Source organism: Dermacentor variabilis, chromosome 1 (genome assembly GCF_050947875.1).
Source record: "Dermacentor variabilis isolate Ectoservices chromosome 1, ASM5094787v1, whole genome shotgun sequence".
Lineage (NCBI taxonomy): Eukaryota > Metazoa > Arthropoda > Arachnida > Ixodida > Ixodidae > Dermacentor > Dermacentor variabilis.
This window is the reverse complement of record NC_134568.1, coordinates 69,975,691-69,995,011: the sequence shown is the minus strand read 5'-3', so window position 1 is coordinate 69,995,011 and position 19,321 is coordinate 69,975,691. Positions and strand designations below refer to the sequence as shown.

The 19,321-nt window shown below is 44.2% G+C and overlaps 1 protein-coding gene across 4 annotated transcripts in view; it reads right to left on the bottom strand.

The window, feature by feature from the left end:
- Positions 1-453: 453 nt before the first annotated feature.
- LOC142579093 (box C/D snoRNA protein 1) overlaps positions 454-19,321 on the bottom strand; it is a 74,465-nt gene continuing 55,597 nt past the window's right edge. For 3 of the 4 annotated variants that reach the window (XM_075688971.1, XM_075688980.1, XM_075688963.1), the window contains 3 exons: positions 6,997-7,121; positions 2,080-2,225; positions 454-633 (listed from right to left, as the gene is read on the bottom strand). In XM_075688971.1, coding sequence (XP_075545086.1) covers positions 508-633; positions 2,080-2,225; positions 6,997-7,121 — 397 coding nt within the window. In that variant the 3' untranslated portion in view covers positions 454-507. The remainder of the gene's footprint in view (positions 634-2,079; positions 2,226-6,996; positions 7,122-19,321) is intronic. The other variant, XM_075688988.1, reaches the window with a different exon arrangement.

Genomic DNA, 19,321 nt, shown 5'->3' with positions numbered 1-19,321 from the left:
TTTCCTAGAGTAACAAACAGATCTCGAAGGCTATGCTTTTGTGCACTGCATGCACCAAAAGTGATTGCGAAGCTGGAAATATGTAATGGCCATCATGTTTTAGACTTCACCTATGAGGTTGTCATTATGCTTCCTTTGGCAATTATCTGCTAAAATGCACTTTTGGTGCAGGAGGCATGAAAGAGCACTCTTGGGGCAGCTGTTTGCTGGAATAAGAATCTCGCCGACCTTTTTTAAGTGTACTTCGTCAGCAGCCCCCCCCCCCCCCCCCTGTGTGTGTGCGAGTGTGCACGTATGTGCACGCGCACCACCGCCGTGAACCACAGACAATGAGGATCACTCACACCTGACGCACAAAACGCTCCTCCGACAGGGTGGAGTTTCGGGACAAGGAAGCAAAGGCAAATACACTCATGCAAAGGATCAGGATGGAGGAAGAAACAAGGTCACATGTTTCCTTTAGGGGGCACTTGCCTTGGGCTTTATTATACATTTTTACAAAGCTCTTTAGCAGGGGCAAAACTGCCATGTATTTTCCTGCCAATATGCACTCTCATTCATTCTCACACCCAGACAAACCATCTGTATTGAAGAAAGCTGGCAGATTTGTGCCCCCATGAATTCCAGATGGCTCTGAAAAAGAGAGAGAAGCGTTACTACAAAGCAACTGTGGCAAAATATCAATTCACAACATGTACGCACCCATCTCAGGTTTTTTTTTTCTTTTTTCAGAATTTAGAGGTGTGGGAAGAATAAAAATTGCGAAAGTTGGGTTTTTCCAAAAGCTGTTCTAGAATTGGTTTCCTCAGGTAAGTTTTAAGATTTAAATTAAGTAAGAATAGCCAGAATTTACCTTTTGCATGGCAATTTTCTGCATACATTGTGGACAAATCAGTTGCACAGTACGCTTCAAAAAGCCATTTTCACTTATGACTTCTTGTTAGTTTTATTTTTTCCAATTTCTCACTATTTTTTTACATCACCACCTGAATCAAAACTACTGGCCGTGCGTCTGGTGCTCTACTGATAAGCATGGGAATCGTGGAATGAGGGTGGAATGCAAGAACACGCATGTGCTTAAATTTACTTGCACGTGAAAGAACCCCAGCTGGTTGAAGTTGATCAAAAGATTTCCACGTCTCTTATACCCAGCAAATTGCTTTTGTTAACTTCTGTGTCTGTACTAAACATCCCAGAATTTTGGCACATAACTGCACGATGCTGAAAAAAATGAATATTTTTAGTGGAAGGCGTTAGCTCCTTCCTTTCTGGAGATATGTTCCTCATTCATGGGCTGTTCTCTTAACACAATGCCCAATCACCTATGGAGATGGGCTTGCATGAGCGACAGTAAGAAAATTTTGCGACACTCCTCCACTCCAGAGTGCAAAAGAGGCATGGCGGCAAGGTTTGTCAACTCTCTAAGAGGCTCATGGCGCATTCACACCGAGTCTGGAGTGGCGCGGAACCCAGCTTGGCAGCGGCGAGATCCGCTGGAATAGCCCCTTCCGCGCCAATCGCTCCCAGACCGATTTTTGCGGCAGCTGCCGCCGGATTCCCTCACCGCAGACCAATCTGAGTGCGACACAGCAATTCGAAAGATGGCGGCCAAGCCTGATGCGCTCATCATATCGCAGTCTTCGAACACGTCGCGACATCGGAAAGGCTCATCAAATTGATGTGTAACCGCATCGTCCTTTTCGACAAGTACCACATGAAGCACAAGGACTAAGCGATTTGACAAGGTGGCGTGACCAAGCTTCACGTGCTCTTGCAAAGCAGGACGAACCCACCAACGCCGGTGGCGTCGTCACTTCGGTGAATGCTTCTGTGCGTCACGCATCGCTAGAAAGGTGCTTGCTGGCAGGCCTAGCAGTGCTGCCTCTTCTTGCTCAGGGTTTATTATTATTGTTGTAAGCAGCGATGAAGCAGCCAAAATAAAAACATGCGAACTCTACGCAAGCGGAGATAAGTGCGCAGTTTCGATACGGTGTGCTAGAAAGGGGGAGTGGGTCCACGGCAGACTTTCCGCTGAGGATGTTTTTATTGAAAAATTAGTGGCACCACCGTCACCTTCACCTGAATGAGCGGCTCTGCATGCCGGTCGGACGCTTGTTGCATCGGAGACCCTAGCACAGCTGCAGGGAGCTCTAACAGGCGTTTCACTCTGCTGCATTTAGTTCTGATACTCGGTGGCGGAAGCAGTGATTTTCTTCCTTGCCGACCTGCAGTCAATAAAATGGAGAAAGAGCGACAGAAACAAATGCTAACGACGCGACAACGATAGTGCGTCGAGCGGACGACAGCAACTCGGCCCGTAAACTTGCCTCAGCCAATGGGCGCTGCCTAAACATGCGGAGCTTCAGGAGAAGGCGACGGCAGCGCCGCCGCAGTTTTAGCGCTCTTTGCAACAACCTTGGCGCTTGCCAAACCGTCCGCTGGACCCACTCCCCCATTCCAGTACCCTCTAGTTTTGTGCCGCAGGAACATCCGGGATATCCCGCACTTGCTTGGAGGCATAGAGTTTCTCACTATATTACCTAGAGGGAAATCTGGCACTGCTGCACTGTGATACGCATGGGAATGCCGGTATATTGTGACTTCGGATTGGCACTGTTCTTGCAGAGCCAGGCAAGCACCATTCCCTCTGTCACAATGATTCATTTCCTACTAAGGCTGTGCTTAAAAAGCTGTTTTAGCTTTATTATTACACAAAAACATGTTATGTTAAACTATGTGAACTTGTTATTGCATGTACAATTATATGAAATGTAAAAAGTATCAGCGGGCCGCTAAAGTTGGAGGACAGATGACAAGATTTGTCACTTTGGAACAATTTGTTGTCTGTTCTTGCTTTTCTTTGCTTGGTTATGCATTTTAGGTGAGTAAACGTCACCGGAAGATGTAATATACGTGAACGGAAACATTTTATGAAGATTTTACTTTAAGAACGCGTTATTTGTGTAGCCATATCCACGTTTTAGATGAAGCTTCTTACAACACCAGCCAACACAAGCCTCGCAGACACATATACCGTCATTCCCATGACGGCCACCGAGCCCCTTAAGAAACTCTCATAAACGGTGGCGCCAGATTTCCCTCTAGGTGTTACAGTGAGAAACTCTATGCTTGGAGGTGAGCGTCCTACACAGCAGATGGCTCTGTATCACGTTCCGGCGGCACGGTGGGCAAGCAGTGTGCACGACGTGAATTTCGGCGGCAGGAGAATTCCATTCGCCGTAGACGCCGATTCCCCCGTGTGAATGTGCCATCAGAGTAAGATGATCAAACGAAATTTACTTTTATTTATCAACGCTTCAACATCGTATGCACAAATTATTACAAGCAATCTTTCCCGTCATGTGGTGTTTTCACTCAGGCAACAGCATGCAGTCGATTTCAGACCGACTTTCGACCGAAGCTTGAGTAGCTGCCTAATCTCACATACTGAACACCACCTGTGCAGGACCCTTATTCATTACTGTACAATATTATGCAACACTCCACACTACTGTTCAGTGCTGTAGAGAAACTGAACAAAGCATGTGGAGGCTCCAGCACCAGCTGAACACACCCTATACTACCTTGCTTGCACAAAAAAGCTGATCGAACGCAATAATCCAGTATGAGGAGGCCCTGACCTGACATTGCTTCGCAAGCTTAAAGAATGCAGTAAAAGGCAAACCAGGTGCCTGCTGCAATGGTTAAAAATAAATACCCCTGCACACTAGGAACTTACCCATTTTCACATTTGCAAAGCTACTGCTTGCCTGCATAGCATGGGCAACACTATGGCTGGTATTGACGCCAACAAATGTTCACAGTTTTTTTTTTTTTGTGCGTGATATGACTTACAAAAGTTTGGAACTAGGAACCAGGGGAATATTTCGTATATAATAAACATCTGTTATTTCAACTCTCGTTAGTTCGATCCCAACCGAAGGTCCCCAACCGGCCCCAATGTGTTTCTATGGGCCAAAACTTTCGTTATTTCGATCCTAAAATTGGCCTTCACCGAATAATTCGAACTTGACCAGACATCATGCATGTGCCTGACACCTACAGTGACCCTGATAGTGGCAGCGTATGTCCTGGCAGAACTTAGGGAACAGTGAATACGCTGAACACCACATCAACTCTCATTGAAAACACATTTTCGGCCCGCCCTAGGAAGATTTTCAAGCAATAATCGTAGCTCACCCCAATGTCCGATAAAATTATTTACTCAATTATAACACACGGCTTTTTTTTTTTATTTCGATAGGAATTATCTGGACATTCCATGTGCATTTCTGCAGTTGGCGTCACCGTGAGATTCTACATAAAGTCCAAGGGCAATAAAACCATCACTGCGCGCCGTATGTGCAAGTGAAAACGTGCGAGGGTGAGCCGGTGATCACGGCTCTATCTTCCGCATGAAAGGTGGGTAAGGGGGAATTTTGGTACTATCTGTTCTGGATGTTGGGATATCGAGGCCTCTTACTGTATGGAGCAAAAAATGTGTGTTTTGAAAAAAGTACAAAAAACTAACGGTACATATTATAATAAAACTTGCAAATGTTATGCATGTTTTTGCAAAGTTATATGCTTAAAACCACAAGAAATATAGTCCAATTACCTGTTGATGTCTAAATCCTAGTTTACCTAATCAAGTTGAACAATCCACGTCTCGTCAAATGGGCTGTTGACTGCGCCACTGCCATAATAAAACAGTCTGGCTTCCACTTTGTCACTGCTGATGCCGCAAGTGCCCAGATGTTTTTCTTTTTCAGCAGAAATACTTTTTCGTTGCACATCTGAAAGCTGTAGCATCACTATGCCGTGGTGTGTGCTGCAACTGTACACTTCGCGTGCTGGCCGATGGACTAGGCCTGAAGCCGTTTTTGGCAGCCATTCACCAAGGCAGTATGATCACCTTCAACGCGTTGTGAAGTGCAAATGTAATTGAAAATAGTCAAGCATCGCTTCTTGTTTCTTCGCAAATCTGTTACGCAGAAGGAACTTCCGTGCTGAGCCAAGCATTGTTGCACGATTATCGGTCACCACACATAGTTTTTCAATATGGCGTCTCAGCACAGCGGTGGCGTGCAGGCCGGCTCAACTGGCAGACGACACCAGTCAGCTCTGCCAATCAAGTAGCACGGTCATGTTACATGGCAAGCCGCCAAAAGGAAAGAAATAGTCTGCTTTTTTTATTTATTACGTGGCAACCAATGGAATAAAATGAGCAGTGCTGGCGTAAAACGGAAGAAGGAAGGCAGCTCTTTCAAACATGACCAAGATGGCCACAATATTCAGCATGGAATGGTGGCAGCGCATCAAGAAAGAAAGGACGTTTCTGAATTAATTCTTTTTTGAATTCAACCAAAACTCACCGTACAAGTTCTTATTATGACTAAAATACCAAGTGCAAATACGAGAAACTTGGCAGACAGGTGGAAACATAGCTGTACATTCCGAAAAATCTTTTCACGATTTTTCTGTCTCCAATAACCCATGCTTCCCCCCTTAAAGGGCCCCTGAAACGGTTTGGACAAATTTTGTAGACGTGTAGGGTAAAGCTAAAGTTAATCATTCGCACCAAAATTTGTGTGAGGCGTCTCATATTAAGAGAGCTACGGACGATTACAAGTTCCTCAGTCCCCAGTGGCTGCGAAGCAACTGACCACGGCGGCGGTCAGACCTCTGATGCAGCAGAGGGTGCTAAGAATCTCTGGATCCGGACAGGCCGCCATTGGAATCTGAACCTGGCAACGTTCAACGCTAGAATGTTATCTAGTGAGGCAATCTAGCAGTGCTATTGGAGGAATTAGCGGGCATTAAATGGGATATAATAGGGCTCAGTGAAGTTAGGAGGACAAATGAAGCATATACAGTACTAAAAAGCGGGCATGTCCTGTGCTACCGGGGCTTAGCGGAGAGATGAGAACTAGGAGTCGGATTCCTGATTAATAAGGATATAGGTAGCTGGTAACATACAGGAATTCTATAGCATTAACGAGAGTGTGGCAGGTCTTGCTCTGAAACATATGATACCGTAAATAAACCCATATTCCTCATTCTCGATGAGAACAAGTCTCTCACTTCAACAACGTCCTCCGCGTGGATGAGTTCGACGATGGCATGGGCCAGCTATCATCTAATTCATGCCCGACTCCAATCCTTACAGCGTACCGAGGGCCGATAGCTTCATGTGCGGTATGGCACCCATACGCTTGCACATGTCACCCACGTTCACAAAGTGAAACGTCACTAACTTATTTTGTTTCATCCTCTTGTTTTCGCCTCTGTACACGAGCGATGTGCGATGCAAGCCTCCAGTAGAGTGCCTCGGTGCGCGCGCCCCTGGGCGCGGTGCACCGAGCCACCCTAGCCTCTAGGATTGGTAGTGGCGGTGGTCACTCTGAATGTTAGTCTTAACCGAAGAGTACACCTGAGGCGGTTCATCGTAAGCAGAATTTTTTTGCTCCGAGTCTATGGAAAACCAAACAAAGTTTCCATGTTGTTCATTATATGCAAGAATTCGGCTTAACAGAGTTCATCTTAACGAGAGTTCACAGTATATTGAACTAATTTTGCAAGTGTGATATATGAAGGTCTGACTGTATTCAGAATGAACATAAATTTAAAAACATGCAAAATGAGCTTCAGTGAGCAAGTAACACTGCCATTGACAGGGCGCATAGCCGTTACAAGCCAAGGACAAAGAATTCATTTAGGCACCGACTCATTTTTCAGACCTACTAACATCCTTGATCCCTGCTAAGGCAGTCAAAGTTTCAGATGCCATATGGCATCCTATGCGATTTTGAGGATATGGTCCCACCTGCGCAATATCGAAAAAATGCCGGTCACGAAGAAAGTTTGTGCCATTCAGGGTGCCTCCCATACTTTCACTTTTGCTGGTGAAGCTGTTTCTCAAAAGACAGTCCAAAAGCTGTATGGCAGCCACTAACAGAACTGCATCAACCGAGTATGAAAGTCAAGCTCACTAACCTGGACTGATGAGGTTGAACTGCGACAAGTCCTCAGTGAGAACGACCGTGAAAGTTGGGTATTCCACAACAACTTTTCCTTTCAGGCAGTGCTCCAGGCTCACTGACAAGTCCAGGTTGTAATAGCTAAAACAGGAAACCAATGGCAAATCAAGCATGATCACCACAGCCAATAAGTTCCTGCCTTTCCTATAACATTGATGACCAATTACTTGATAACATGCAACTTCCCAGCACAATGAAAGAGTCACAGCTAAAATAAATGGAATCATCGAATACAGATATTCAAAGCACACCGTCCACAAAGTGGATTAGTTTGTATGGGTGAATTGGATAATATGTGCTCCAGATTCCATTTTTCTTAAAAATAGGATTCGGCAAAATTCATATCTGAGAAACTAAACAGTCACACAAACGTGGCCCGTCACATTTCTGACACGGCATGTATCAAGAACATCAGCAGCTGACACTGGACTTTAATCACATAAAGTGCAATACTGTATAAAAATTTGTCACTGTCTGTAATGCTGGCATGTACTAAAAGCATAAATTGGATGACAAACAAGATAAAACTAATACATATGAGTCTGCATCGCCACATTTGTCTGTATGGGTAACACTCGCTCAAGTGGTTCTGGCTATCACACAGTTTGGAGTTGCAGTATATGAAGGGTAGAGACAATACAGGTTGAAAAGAAGGAAATTAAAAGATTTTCAAGGAACTTCAAGCAACCCATGGAGAATTTTCAAGGCCATCTATTAGAGTGCTTCAGCTGATACTATATGTAGAAGTTCTTCAAAAATTGTTATTCGGTTTAAAAACATCCACACAATTGACAAAAGGAAAGGAAGAAGGCGACAGGGAAAAGGGCAACAGATCACAGACTTAAGTAAAACAAAAACAAAGATTAGAGTACAGCAGGAGGGCAAGAAAAAAAATGTGTAGTTGTTGCAGGTTACACTTACTACAAAAGAATAAAAAAAAAATGAATATTTTTCGCTCACAAAGAAAAAGTAATTGAACTATGGGGTTTTACGTGCCAAAACCACGATCTGATTATGAGGCACGCTGTAGTAGGGGACTCCGGTAATTCAGACCATCTGGGGTTCTTTAACGTGCACCTAAATTTAAGTACACGAGTGTTTCCCCATTTCGCCCCCATCGAAATGCTGCCACCGTGACTGGGATTCGATCCCACAACTTCATGCTCAACAGCCCAACACCATAGCCACTGAGCAACCACAGCGGGTCGCAAAGAAAAAGTAAGTTAAAAATGGGAAATCAAGTTGACAGTGCAATGAGCCTGATCCCTTCAAAGAACAATGCTGCAAGAAAGTCGGACATTTTTATTGCACAGAGAACATGCAAAATTATGTATATTGCACGCATACAAGAAAAAGTAGTAATCTTGAAGAAGTGTTAATATTGCACTCGATCCTTGCGCAGTATTGTCCAATACTGCTTTATTTCGCAAAAGCGAAAAAAGCTCACTTGCCGAGCACCTTGTTGGAACTTCAGGAGAGCGCAAGTAGCTTTTGCTGAATTTGGTGCTTCATAGAGTTGAGATCATCAGTCTTGGCTTCTACAGTCTTTCTGAGGCTGTTTGATTTGACAATGTGTGTCAAATCAGTTTCTGCTTCTGCTTTTTCAGCATAGGCATCTGCTGAAGCCATGAGATCGGCAACTGTTAATTCAAGCTTCTTTCTCCTCCTTTTCGATTGAGTCAATCTCTTCTTCAATGAAGAGTCTTTTTCCCTGCTTTGTAGCTTCCAAGTACGCACCGTACTTACTCCTTGCTGCTGACACTGCAATCCTGGTTCTTTGGTGATCAGAATATATAAAATAACAACAGCCTTGTCAAACGCATCACACACAAACTGCTGTGAAACATATGACAGGTGCTTCAGATTCTCTACACAGACCTGTCTATTCGCACTGAATCCTCGTTCTACAGTAGCCTGGCCATGGCTGAGGACAATCAAAAGCTTAGCAACCTTCTGCAACTTGGTGTACAATGGACTCAACTTCATGAGCTCAGGGTAAAACTCATCCAATCTATCCGTACCCTTGTCAAATTGTCGAAGCTGGTATTTTTGTTCCTCCAAGAGTTCTGTGTACTCAGCCAGACCTGCAGGTGATCCGACATTCTACCCGCAGTGATAAGAGTGTCCAACACTTTTCTAATGCCTGCAAGGCATTCGTCTGGCTCTGAAGACATGCGTCGAGGGTCCAGTGAGGGAGGATAGACCCCTAACTAAAGGAAACCGCAAAGGGCTTCTCTCTAGGACCTTTTTCGTTGTACTGATCAAGAACTGCTTACATTCAATCTGAAACTGAAACACATCCTTTGGGCTCACTTTGGAATTTTCACTATTTGCTCTGCTTTGTGCCCAATATCTACCTTTTCAAGCGGTTTGTGATTCTCTGTATTCTCGATGTCAACTTTCAGTAGACCCATGATTCCTTTTGAAGACAGGACCGAACACTTCAAAAACTTAGTGGGCAGCTTCCTGACAACAGTTCCCAAATCCTTGGCAAGAAAAAAAGCCATTGATTTATCCATGTGGTACTCTGTCAGGAAAGGCTGTAGTATTATGTAGTGTGTGTGTGTGTGGCCTCAATGTACTTTTTGATGTAACACCGCACCGCCAAAGCTCTCTCAATTACAGGAACATTTTCCACCCACCAATGGGTGACAAACTTGAGAGGAAAGCATTGAAAGTCCTCCCTTCGCACTGGAGCATCTTCAAACAGAGCACTTAGACCCGACAACAGGCAATCAAGACCCCACTTGCTTGCTGCAACGCCTGCCCTGTAGGCATTACGCATTGTGTGGAGACCCCAAGTGCCCAAGACTATGCATTGAACTTGGTGGTATTGCAGAAAGTACTCTTGGAGGCCCTTAAATAAATTAGGATTAACATTGGGGCCATCCATAGATACCTGAAAAATCTTTGCAAGAGGCAAAGGTTCGAGGGCGCTCAGCAGCTTTTCTTGAATGTCCTTGGCTGTGGAGCACCCCATAAACACAGAGGTATAATACCTGGTCCCTACTTTCTGAGCAGAGTTCCAGAACCTTATGTGCACGACCTAAAGCCACGACTTGTCAAATAGGCGCATTTCTTCTACCCACAAAAAAATGACTACACAACTTCACTGTCCGGGAAGATGCGCTGAAATAACTGACCTGCCTGCAATGATGACCGGTACGAAAAGTGGGATGTGACCACTTTCAAGGTCCATAAAATTCATAATATTTCAGAGTCGGCAACAAGCTCATGCGTTTTACAAGCGTAGCTTATGCTCGGCAGCTGTAACGGAGTTGGAGTTGCGTTTTGATCAACTGCAATTGGGGGTAGGTAGCTTCTCACTGAGCTTCCTGCCGCTATCTTCACGATACTAATATGCTTGGTGCTCTTGATACGATTTTTCAATACTGATTCACCCATGGCAACGATGTCGAATGTTTTACAGCAAGGCTTGCACTTGGCCCGATGCAGATTTGTCATGCCTGGTGCAATCCACTGCTTGTAGTGTTTATGGTGGAGCCACGCACCTTGAAATTTGCTTTTTCCAGGCATTTTCTCGTTGATTCAGGCACATCACTAACACAGACGAACAGAAAAAGCAGCACTCGTTTCGGAAATCAATGACGGAGATAACAAGACAATGACAGCGCACAGACAGCGTCCACATTGCTCGGTGATGATTGACGATGGGATGGCCAGCATGCGCCAAGCCTGAAGTAACAACTCCAATGTAGCAAGCCATTTAAAAAAAATCAGTTCAATTTACTCAAATTGGGACTTAGGCTTGAAATTCAGAATCCAGACGTCAAATAAACTCTCACGGAAAGAAAAAGAAACAAGAAACGCAATACAGTAACATATTTTCATGAGGAGAAATCGGTATTCCAGATGCGGTTCTCAAAAATTTCAAGTATCTTCAAGGATCAGTAAAAAATCTAAGACTTTAAACAGCCTTGAAAAGGGACTTTTCTAATTCAAGGGTATTCGAGGTTTCCAAGGACCTGTGCGCAACCTGCGATCAGTTTTTATAAGTACCACCTTTTCTGTGATGCGATGAAAAACTTACTGAAGATATCTATACCAACACTGCTCATGTCAGAAAGTAGGTAAAAAATTCTTCAAACAAATTTTTTTAAATGTGTGATGTCTTACTGTATACAGATGCTGTCCTTTGACTTAAACCGCTTATCTGGCATGACAAATTCTGAAACGAACTTTTAGAAGCACAGAAACAATTGTTGAAAGTCTGTGTATTATTTTCTTGTCAAAATTACAAGAAATTCAACACATACACATGCACAAAAATTCATGACAAGTTAACTCGCCATTGGCACGGAAGGACACTCATGATGGCAAGTTATCTAGTCAACGTCAGTTAAGGGGTTAAAGAGGAAGATTTAGGTCGCAGCCAACTTGGATGCCGCCTATTCAAATACATGTGAAATGCTTTAAAGGGGTCCTGAACGACCCCTCGGGCTTGGTGAAAACATGTAGTCCATGGATAACATAGGTTGCTGCAAGCATCTCAGCCAAGTTTTGCAGTCATGCGTGCCATGTGGAGCTCACAAGTGGAGCGCACAGTCACCATTTTTGCAAACGCTCTCTTTTTAACAGAAGCCTGCTCCTCACTCTTTTCTGGATGCTTTATTTCCTAATATAGCAGATTCCCATATGAGGCTGCTATTGGCCAATAGCTGACATCAATTAAGAATGGTGTTTGGATCAGTACACTTCTTCCTACTGTTACTGTGCATATTTATTCAAGAAGTTTAATAAATAGGCTAATAACATTATTTCAATAATAATTATGTACTTCTAGGAAAAGCTGACTATCGTCTACTCACGCTCAGCCACGGCTGCCCACGCAGGAATTAAACTTTGGCCACCCTGCATATCGGTGTCATAGCCATGAGGTCTTGCTAACTTCGATTGGTTCTGAACATTCATCTAGCCTTTCAAAATTCAACAAACATTTCTCCACTTCGATAAAAAGTGGTTCAGGGCCCCTTTAATCAGGCAACCTCTGGACTGATTTGAATTAAATTTGTTGCACTTAAAAGAGAAAGTTACATGCTAGTCACCATAGGAAGCAGAATTTTGATTTAACCCCTGGACATTTTGACCAGATTGCCGAAAATCGTCACGTTCAAAAAAATATTGAAGCATGAAGTTTACAAATATGTAACTCGGCACCAAAAACACATATCGCCGTTCTGAAAACTGCATCCGTTAGAGCATCTAAAGCAGACAAATCTGACCAATACAATTACATGTTATGTAAATTCACTACATCTCTTACAACGGTTTCGCAAAAGTTCTGCTCACATATTTCTGTCATATTTGAAACCCATGTCTAATTCATCAATTTTGCCCTCTTTACATGCACCATTAGATGCAAGTTGCAGAATTGTGCTTTGTTTTCAATTGCAGAGTGACAGAGTTGAAAATTCAGTAGTCCCATTTTCAGAAAATTTGCAATTTTTAACTATACTTAATAAAAAATTGCTCGCCTAAATCATAAATTCACTTCTAAAAATCACTAGATTTCTCGCTATACAACCATTTGGCATAGGTTTTATGGTTCAATACGAGACTAGTTCACCAGAAATCACAATAGTTGCTCTTGTCTTTACCAAGTACATGGATTGAAACAACTACATTGATATGAGCGTTTCGTACAACTTACCAGCGCCAATGTTCACGATCGAGAATGTGAAAAATGACCCAATACAAGTAAGCTTCATTTTTGTCATTACAGTCAAATGCCTATATAGTGTGATCATGTTTAAGTTTTATGCAATCTTTAAAAATTGCCTGTTGCAGATCCCATAATTTTAGTCCTTGAGCTCTATTGTTCAGAGAGGCAGACATTACTTGCCCAAAAAATTTGAGTGCATGTTTAAATAATTAACAACAAATGCTAATTAACTTTTAATTACTTATGGCACGCATTGCAATTTATGAATTTGAGCCAGTGAGGTTGTCAGGCGTGTCCACTTGGAATGAATTTCTGGAATGACACCAATTTGGAGATAGACGCCATAAGCTCGCAGTAAAAATGCACTGTTGGTCCACTCACTTTTTTAACAAAACGCTCTTTTATGGATGGAAGCTCTGAAGTAACTGGAATGCCCATGTATTTCATCCCACACTTTGAGAAATATTACAGTCAAACCAACTTACAATACTGGTTTTAACAATATATTGGATATAACAATGAAAAGCTGCTGCACCGCCAACTTTTATATGCTTTTTATGGTAAAATAACCAGCTTACAATGGCCCCATGCCAAATTATTGGTTATAACGATGAAGTCTAGCTACTGGGTGTATGTGCCAAAACGTAATGGAATGCAAAATCTTTGAAAAGAAAAAGAATTCGAGCCGCTGCACCTTCGCTTGCTGCCCCAATGGCCACCGCACGCTCATACAATACAGTCAGTTTTCCAGCTTTCTCCACATCGCCAGCCTCCCGCACCTCTCTCCCATCACCCTTCCACCCCTCCGAACACGAATAGGTTGTGCCCATAGCTCTATGCTGCGCCACACTCCAAAACAGGAAGGGACCCTGCCAACTGCGCTACTCCCAGATTGCTCGCTGGCCCCTCATTCTGCGCAGTTCTGCCAACAGATTAGGTCACTCATGCTCGTTTTTGTTGGTTGCATCGAAGCCGTTCCTGGTCATGCCGTTTCCCTGTCTCGTTTGACTCACCACTGAAATGAAAAATGGCTGATCCGCCCAGCGAAAAGAAAGCGCACTACTATAGATTTGGAAACGAAGTGCAATATCGTGAAAGACTATGAAGGCAGTAAAAAAGTGTGTGAGTTGGTGAAGAAGTACGGACTATCGCAACCAAGATTGTCGACAATCATCCACTTGGCAGCCACGGTTAGCCAAGGTGCCTATAAGGAGGTGAAAGAGGCCCTCTACAAGTGGTTTCTTGGTGCCCATGCCATAAACTTGCCCATCCCTGGGTCAATTCTGGCCACTGCTTTGCCTTACTTATTAACAATGTGGACTTTGTTAGAGACCGCATTAACTACGGACTAGCTCCACCTGGCGTCAAGGAGGTCATTTAATACTGGTTCGTGAGAGCGGCCACGAGGGGGCAAAGGAGATGAGGAACGAAGCACTGAGCCAAAGCCCATGGCACCACTACAGTTCTAGTTTTCTATAATAAATACCCTTTTGTTCCAACTGAAAGCGTGTCATCATCATCGCTCACGGCTGACATGGCAACGAGAACTCTAAAAACGAACCTGAGGCGGACGGAAAACTGAAGACGAAGCAAGAAGGTGAGGCTGTCCACACTGAGGCGAGCGGCAGAGTGAGTGCAGCCATCAACGACAAGCATGGAAAGTGATCACACCGAAGTAAAAAACTCTATGCTGATCATGGACGAAGCAGCCTCTGGCACCAACGATCTGCAGCTTACGATGCCACAAGGTAACTTCAAAGACAGTCTCTCTACAACTCGCTTGGCGATGCGGACCGAACACATCGAAAATAAAACCATGCCGAACCCATGTGGAATGACAGAGCTCGCGATGCTCAATACAATGCTACAAATGATGGCAGGACTTTTTGAAAGGCAGTTGGCAACAACAATCACGTACCAGCATTTCACTGCAAATAACAACACCGGACCTAACAGGAACTTTGCCGATGTACTCAGGAACCGAGTCGACAATTTTGAGCAGTGGAAAACTGCGGTAGAATCAATGCGTGATCGTTGCACATGGACAGAGGCAGCGACGCTTAATGCAGGCATTTCACGACTTAGGGGCCGTGTAGCCGCTTGGCCTCAAACTACAGGTAACCAGTTAAATGACAGGACATCGTGGGTGACAGCGTTGAAAACTGAATTCAACAAGCTGCTACTATTTTGTCAATCAGTCGCCTTCGTTGACACAAGAGCACAGCAAGAAAATGAAAGTATGACCGACTACATGTATGCACACCTCTAGAGCATCAGACATGGTTCATACAAACTGTCCGACGATGATGCGGTCGACTGGCTCATACAGGAAATGCATTCAGCAAGTGCAAAGCAAATGTTGGCAGTCTTTCATGATCTCCGATGTGGAACCATCAGCGAGTTCTTGCATTACATGCAATAGCTAGACTGCCGAGATGTTGGACTGAACGACCACAGAAAACCTTCAGCACTCAGCAAAACTACGAAGCCGACCGAGAGAAATACAATAGACTCTGCAAACACTACAACGCCAAAATACACACGTCTACAGGCCAACACGTGTGCCTGTTGCAAAAAGAAGGGACACTGAGCGATAGACAGCCCTGATCCAGACACATGCACGGAAGATGAAAAGCAGCAGCCATGAGACGATGTCAAGCGAAAAGCACACCACAAAGCATCAACAGTGTTGCTATCCCAGATTCAGGTGGGCACAAAATCATACTACAAGCCAATATAAACGGCATCATGTCACATCCACTATGGGATGTATATACAGGCTCTGTGGTAACATTACTTGACGAACAGTTTGCACAAAACCACAACTTTGAGGTTGCTACGAAAGTGAACTGTGTATTGGGCAGTCCATTTGGCAACTCATGCAATCCTACTGACGTGACTCAAGCGAGGATTGCTATTGGCGGCGCTTGCGCGACAGCGGAAGCAAAAGTAATCAAGAACCTTCTGTATGAGGTCATGGTAGACCTTGACTAGCGACAAGCCATTCCATTTGAATACACTGAGCGCACTGACAATGGCATCCACACAATTGAATATATTCTGAAACGGAAAGAAAGGGATTCATACGAACTGACAAGGAATACTCTGGAACCACAGTCCTCGATGTCAAACTTTGTAACAGAACTTAAAAGCCTAGACAACCTCGCAAAGCATGAAAGCATCGAGATCCCGAAGCAAGTTTGCAGTGAGGCAAGACCCCATTGAAGTGTGTGTGGAGCCATTGACGCAAAGACAATGTTCATATGGGAAGCACCCACACTACCTTCAGCAGAAGAAATTGCACAGTTGATTATACATAAACCTGTTCCTGCTGACTTAAGGGAGAGTCAAACAAAAATGTTGAAGGCTTCTCTGCTGAACAACATTAATGTCTTCACCCACCCTAACAACGGCATGGGTCTGTGCACACATGTCGAACACACAATTGAGCTCACCGACCAGAAACCGGTTAGGGTGTAGCCCTACAGCGCAAGTGACGCCAACAGGAGGTTCATCCGGCAAGAGATACAAGAGTGGATTAGAAAAGGTATAATCCGCCCATCAAAATCTGCCTATGCCTCCCCAGTAATTTTCGTTGCCTAACCGCACCAGGACACTACACCACAATGACTGTGTATAGACTACCGATTCTTAAATGCAAAAACAGTCAAGCAAGCCTACCCCATGCCAAAAGTTGACACTCCTTCGAAAAGTTGTAGGATCGCAATATCTGTCAAAGCTTGACATTAAGAAAGCCTTCTTGAACATACTCCTACATGAAGAAGACATTCCTAAAGCCGCTTTCATAACAGAAGATAGACACTTCGAACAATTACGAATGCTCTTTGGCCTATGCACCGCTCCTGCAGCAATGCAGTGTCATCAATGAAGGTCTTCGAGAGCTCATTGACAACGGTCACATGGTTGTCGACATAGATGATGTGTGCAATTTCACAGACACCATTGAGGAACACATTGAAGTGCTTGGTAAGGTACTGAAGGCTCTTCAGGACCTACGACTGCGTGTTGTATACAGTAAGTGTATGTTTGCAGAAAAACAGATACCATTCCTTGGATTCTTGATATCACAAGAAGGAGTGACGATCGATCCACAACGCATTGCAGCGACAACGAACTATACTGTGCCGCAAACAAAAAGCGAGGTGAAGTCATTCCTTGGACTTGTGTCACATTACCACAAATACATAAAAGACTTCTCAAAAAACCCTAGAACACTGACACTTCTCATGAAGAAAGACGCCATTGTTCAGTGGACACCTGAATGCCAAGTTACCATAGACACACTAAAGGGATGACTAACCAAGGCACCTATCCTGGCAACATTCAACCCGAGTCTACCGACACAAGTATATGTTGACGTTTCCCACACAGCGCTTGGAACAGTCCTTTCCCAAACAAACGGTGACACCACACGAGTACATAGTCGAATATGCAAGCAAAACGGTCACCTAGAGTGACAGCCACAAACACTCGACAGAACTTGAGGCAACTGCAGCTCACTCGGCCATAACAGAATGTCTCCATCTTTACCTCCAAGGACTAGAACACTTCGAGCTCATTACGGACAACTGGGCTGTAGCACACATTATGTCGAAAAATAACCCCAACAGGTGATTTGCACGCATAGTTTTAGACCTATCCCCATACCATTTCACTGTGCATCACATGTCTGGCAAGACAAATGCAGTAGCAGACGCAGTATCAAGAATGGTCAACGCAGTGTACGTGCTGAAGGCAAATGATTCTTGCCTTTGTGAAGCCCAGCACAAATATGCAGAACTGGTGGCCATTATTGCACACATCGAGACTGCTGGTGAAATGGCACCACAAAGCAAAGCTGGGAAATGTTACCAGATAGTCGACGACATGCTAATGCACAGTACAACCCAACATGACAAGACAATACAACATGTCATGGTGCCCAAATCACTTCAGTCCGCTGTAATAGAGTCACCACGATCGTGCAGGTCACTGAGACGCCCTGCAAACAAAGTCCAAGCTGTCCAAATGGTATTACTGCACAATACAGACAAAGACATTGCGCAATATGTGAGAGAATGCCACACATGTCAACAGCACAAGCATGCTACTGGAGTACAACCAGGAACACTCAATTCAAGGGAAGTGCCTTGAACACCCTTCCATGCAGCGGCCATCAACCACGTAGGGCCGATCAACGCAGCTGCCGAGAACAAGTACTTCATAACGGCTGTAGACACTGCAACAAGATTAATTGTGGCATGTGCAGTACAAGCAAGTGTGCATCACACGTGATCCAATTCATTGAGGAAGAAATCGTTATGATATTTGGCATTCGAAGAGCCATAATCAGTGACAATGACAGTGTTTTACTTCCAGCATCATCACATTGAACGCGTCTTCACCGTGCCATATGCACCATGGACCAACAGACTTGTTGAGAGAGAGCAAATGGTCGAATTCTCCCGCCTTTGCACAAAAATGTCAATGGAGACGTCGACCACTGGAGTGAATACCTTGCCAAAACAATGTTCGAAGTCAACACACAGCTCCACACTGGACTCAGGACTTCACCTTTCGAACTGTTATTTAAGTTATACACCTCGAAGAATAATTGACAACCAACTGGAAGTAGACATTGAAAAGCCCCAAGAAGACATTGACACGGCCAGGGAAGAAGCGTTTGACAATATAAAAGTCTACCTAAGTGACATGAAGGCCAAGAAGGACAAAAAGCACCCATCAGCACCATATGAAATGGCCGTTAAAGTATGGTATGAGACTTCCGCAAAAGCTGGGAAGTTTGATCCTTTGTATGATGGACCATGCACAATAACTCATCATAACAAGGAAACATTCACTATTACCATAACGAAGAATAATCGCACAGAAACAAGGTTGAGTACCACAACGCAGTTAAAGTGCTTCCATGAGAAAACATGGGACACAACTGCAAGACGACACCACCCAAGCTACTCAAGCCCCAATGGTAGCCTATGACCGGCCCAGACAAAGAAAGCCACAGTGTCAGCTCTAAGATTTCGTGATAGCTTAGCGTAATGCAAAGATACATAATTTAGGAGCCCAGGTGTGTTAGGGAGCGCATCAACTATGGACAACTAGTGCCACCTGACTTCAAAGAGGTCATTTAATACTGGTTCATGAGAGCAGACATGAGGGGGCAAAGGAGAAGCCCATGGCACCACTGAAGTTCTAGTTTTCTATAATAAATACCCTTTTGCTCCAATTGAAAGCACATCATCGTCATCACTCACGGCTGACAACTTCCAGCCAAGTGGCGGCTGGGCACAGCACTTTAAAAGAGAGGCACAGCATTGCTTACAAAGCCATCACCGGCGAGGGAGCTTCACTTGACGTGGAGGCAAAGCAGAAGCAGGTGGAGGAAATACTGCCCTGCACCATCAGCAACTACGTTGACACTGACATATACAGTCGAATCTCAATAACTCAAAGTCGAAGGGGCCCAAAAATATGTTTGAATTAAAAGAAGTTCGAATTAAAGGAAGCTAACTGAATGAAGAACTTAACTGCAGTGGCGCATGTGCACTGATCTAACACATGAGTGGGAAGTTCCATA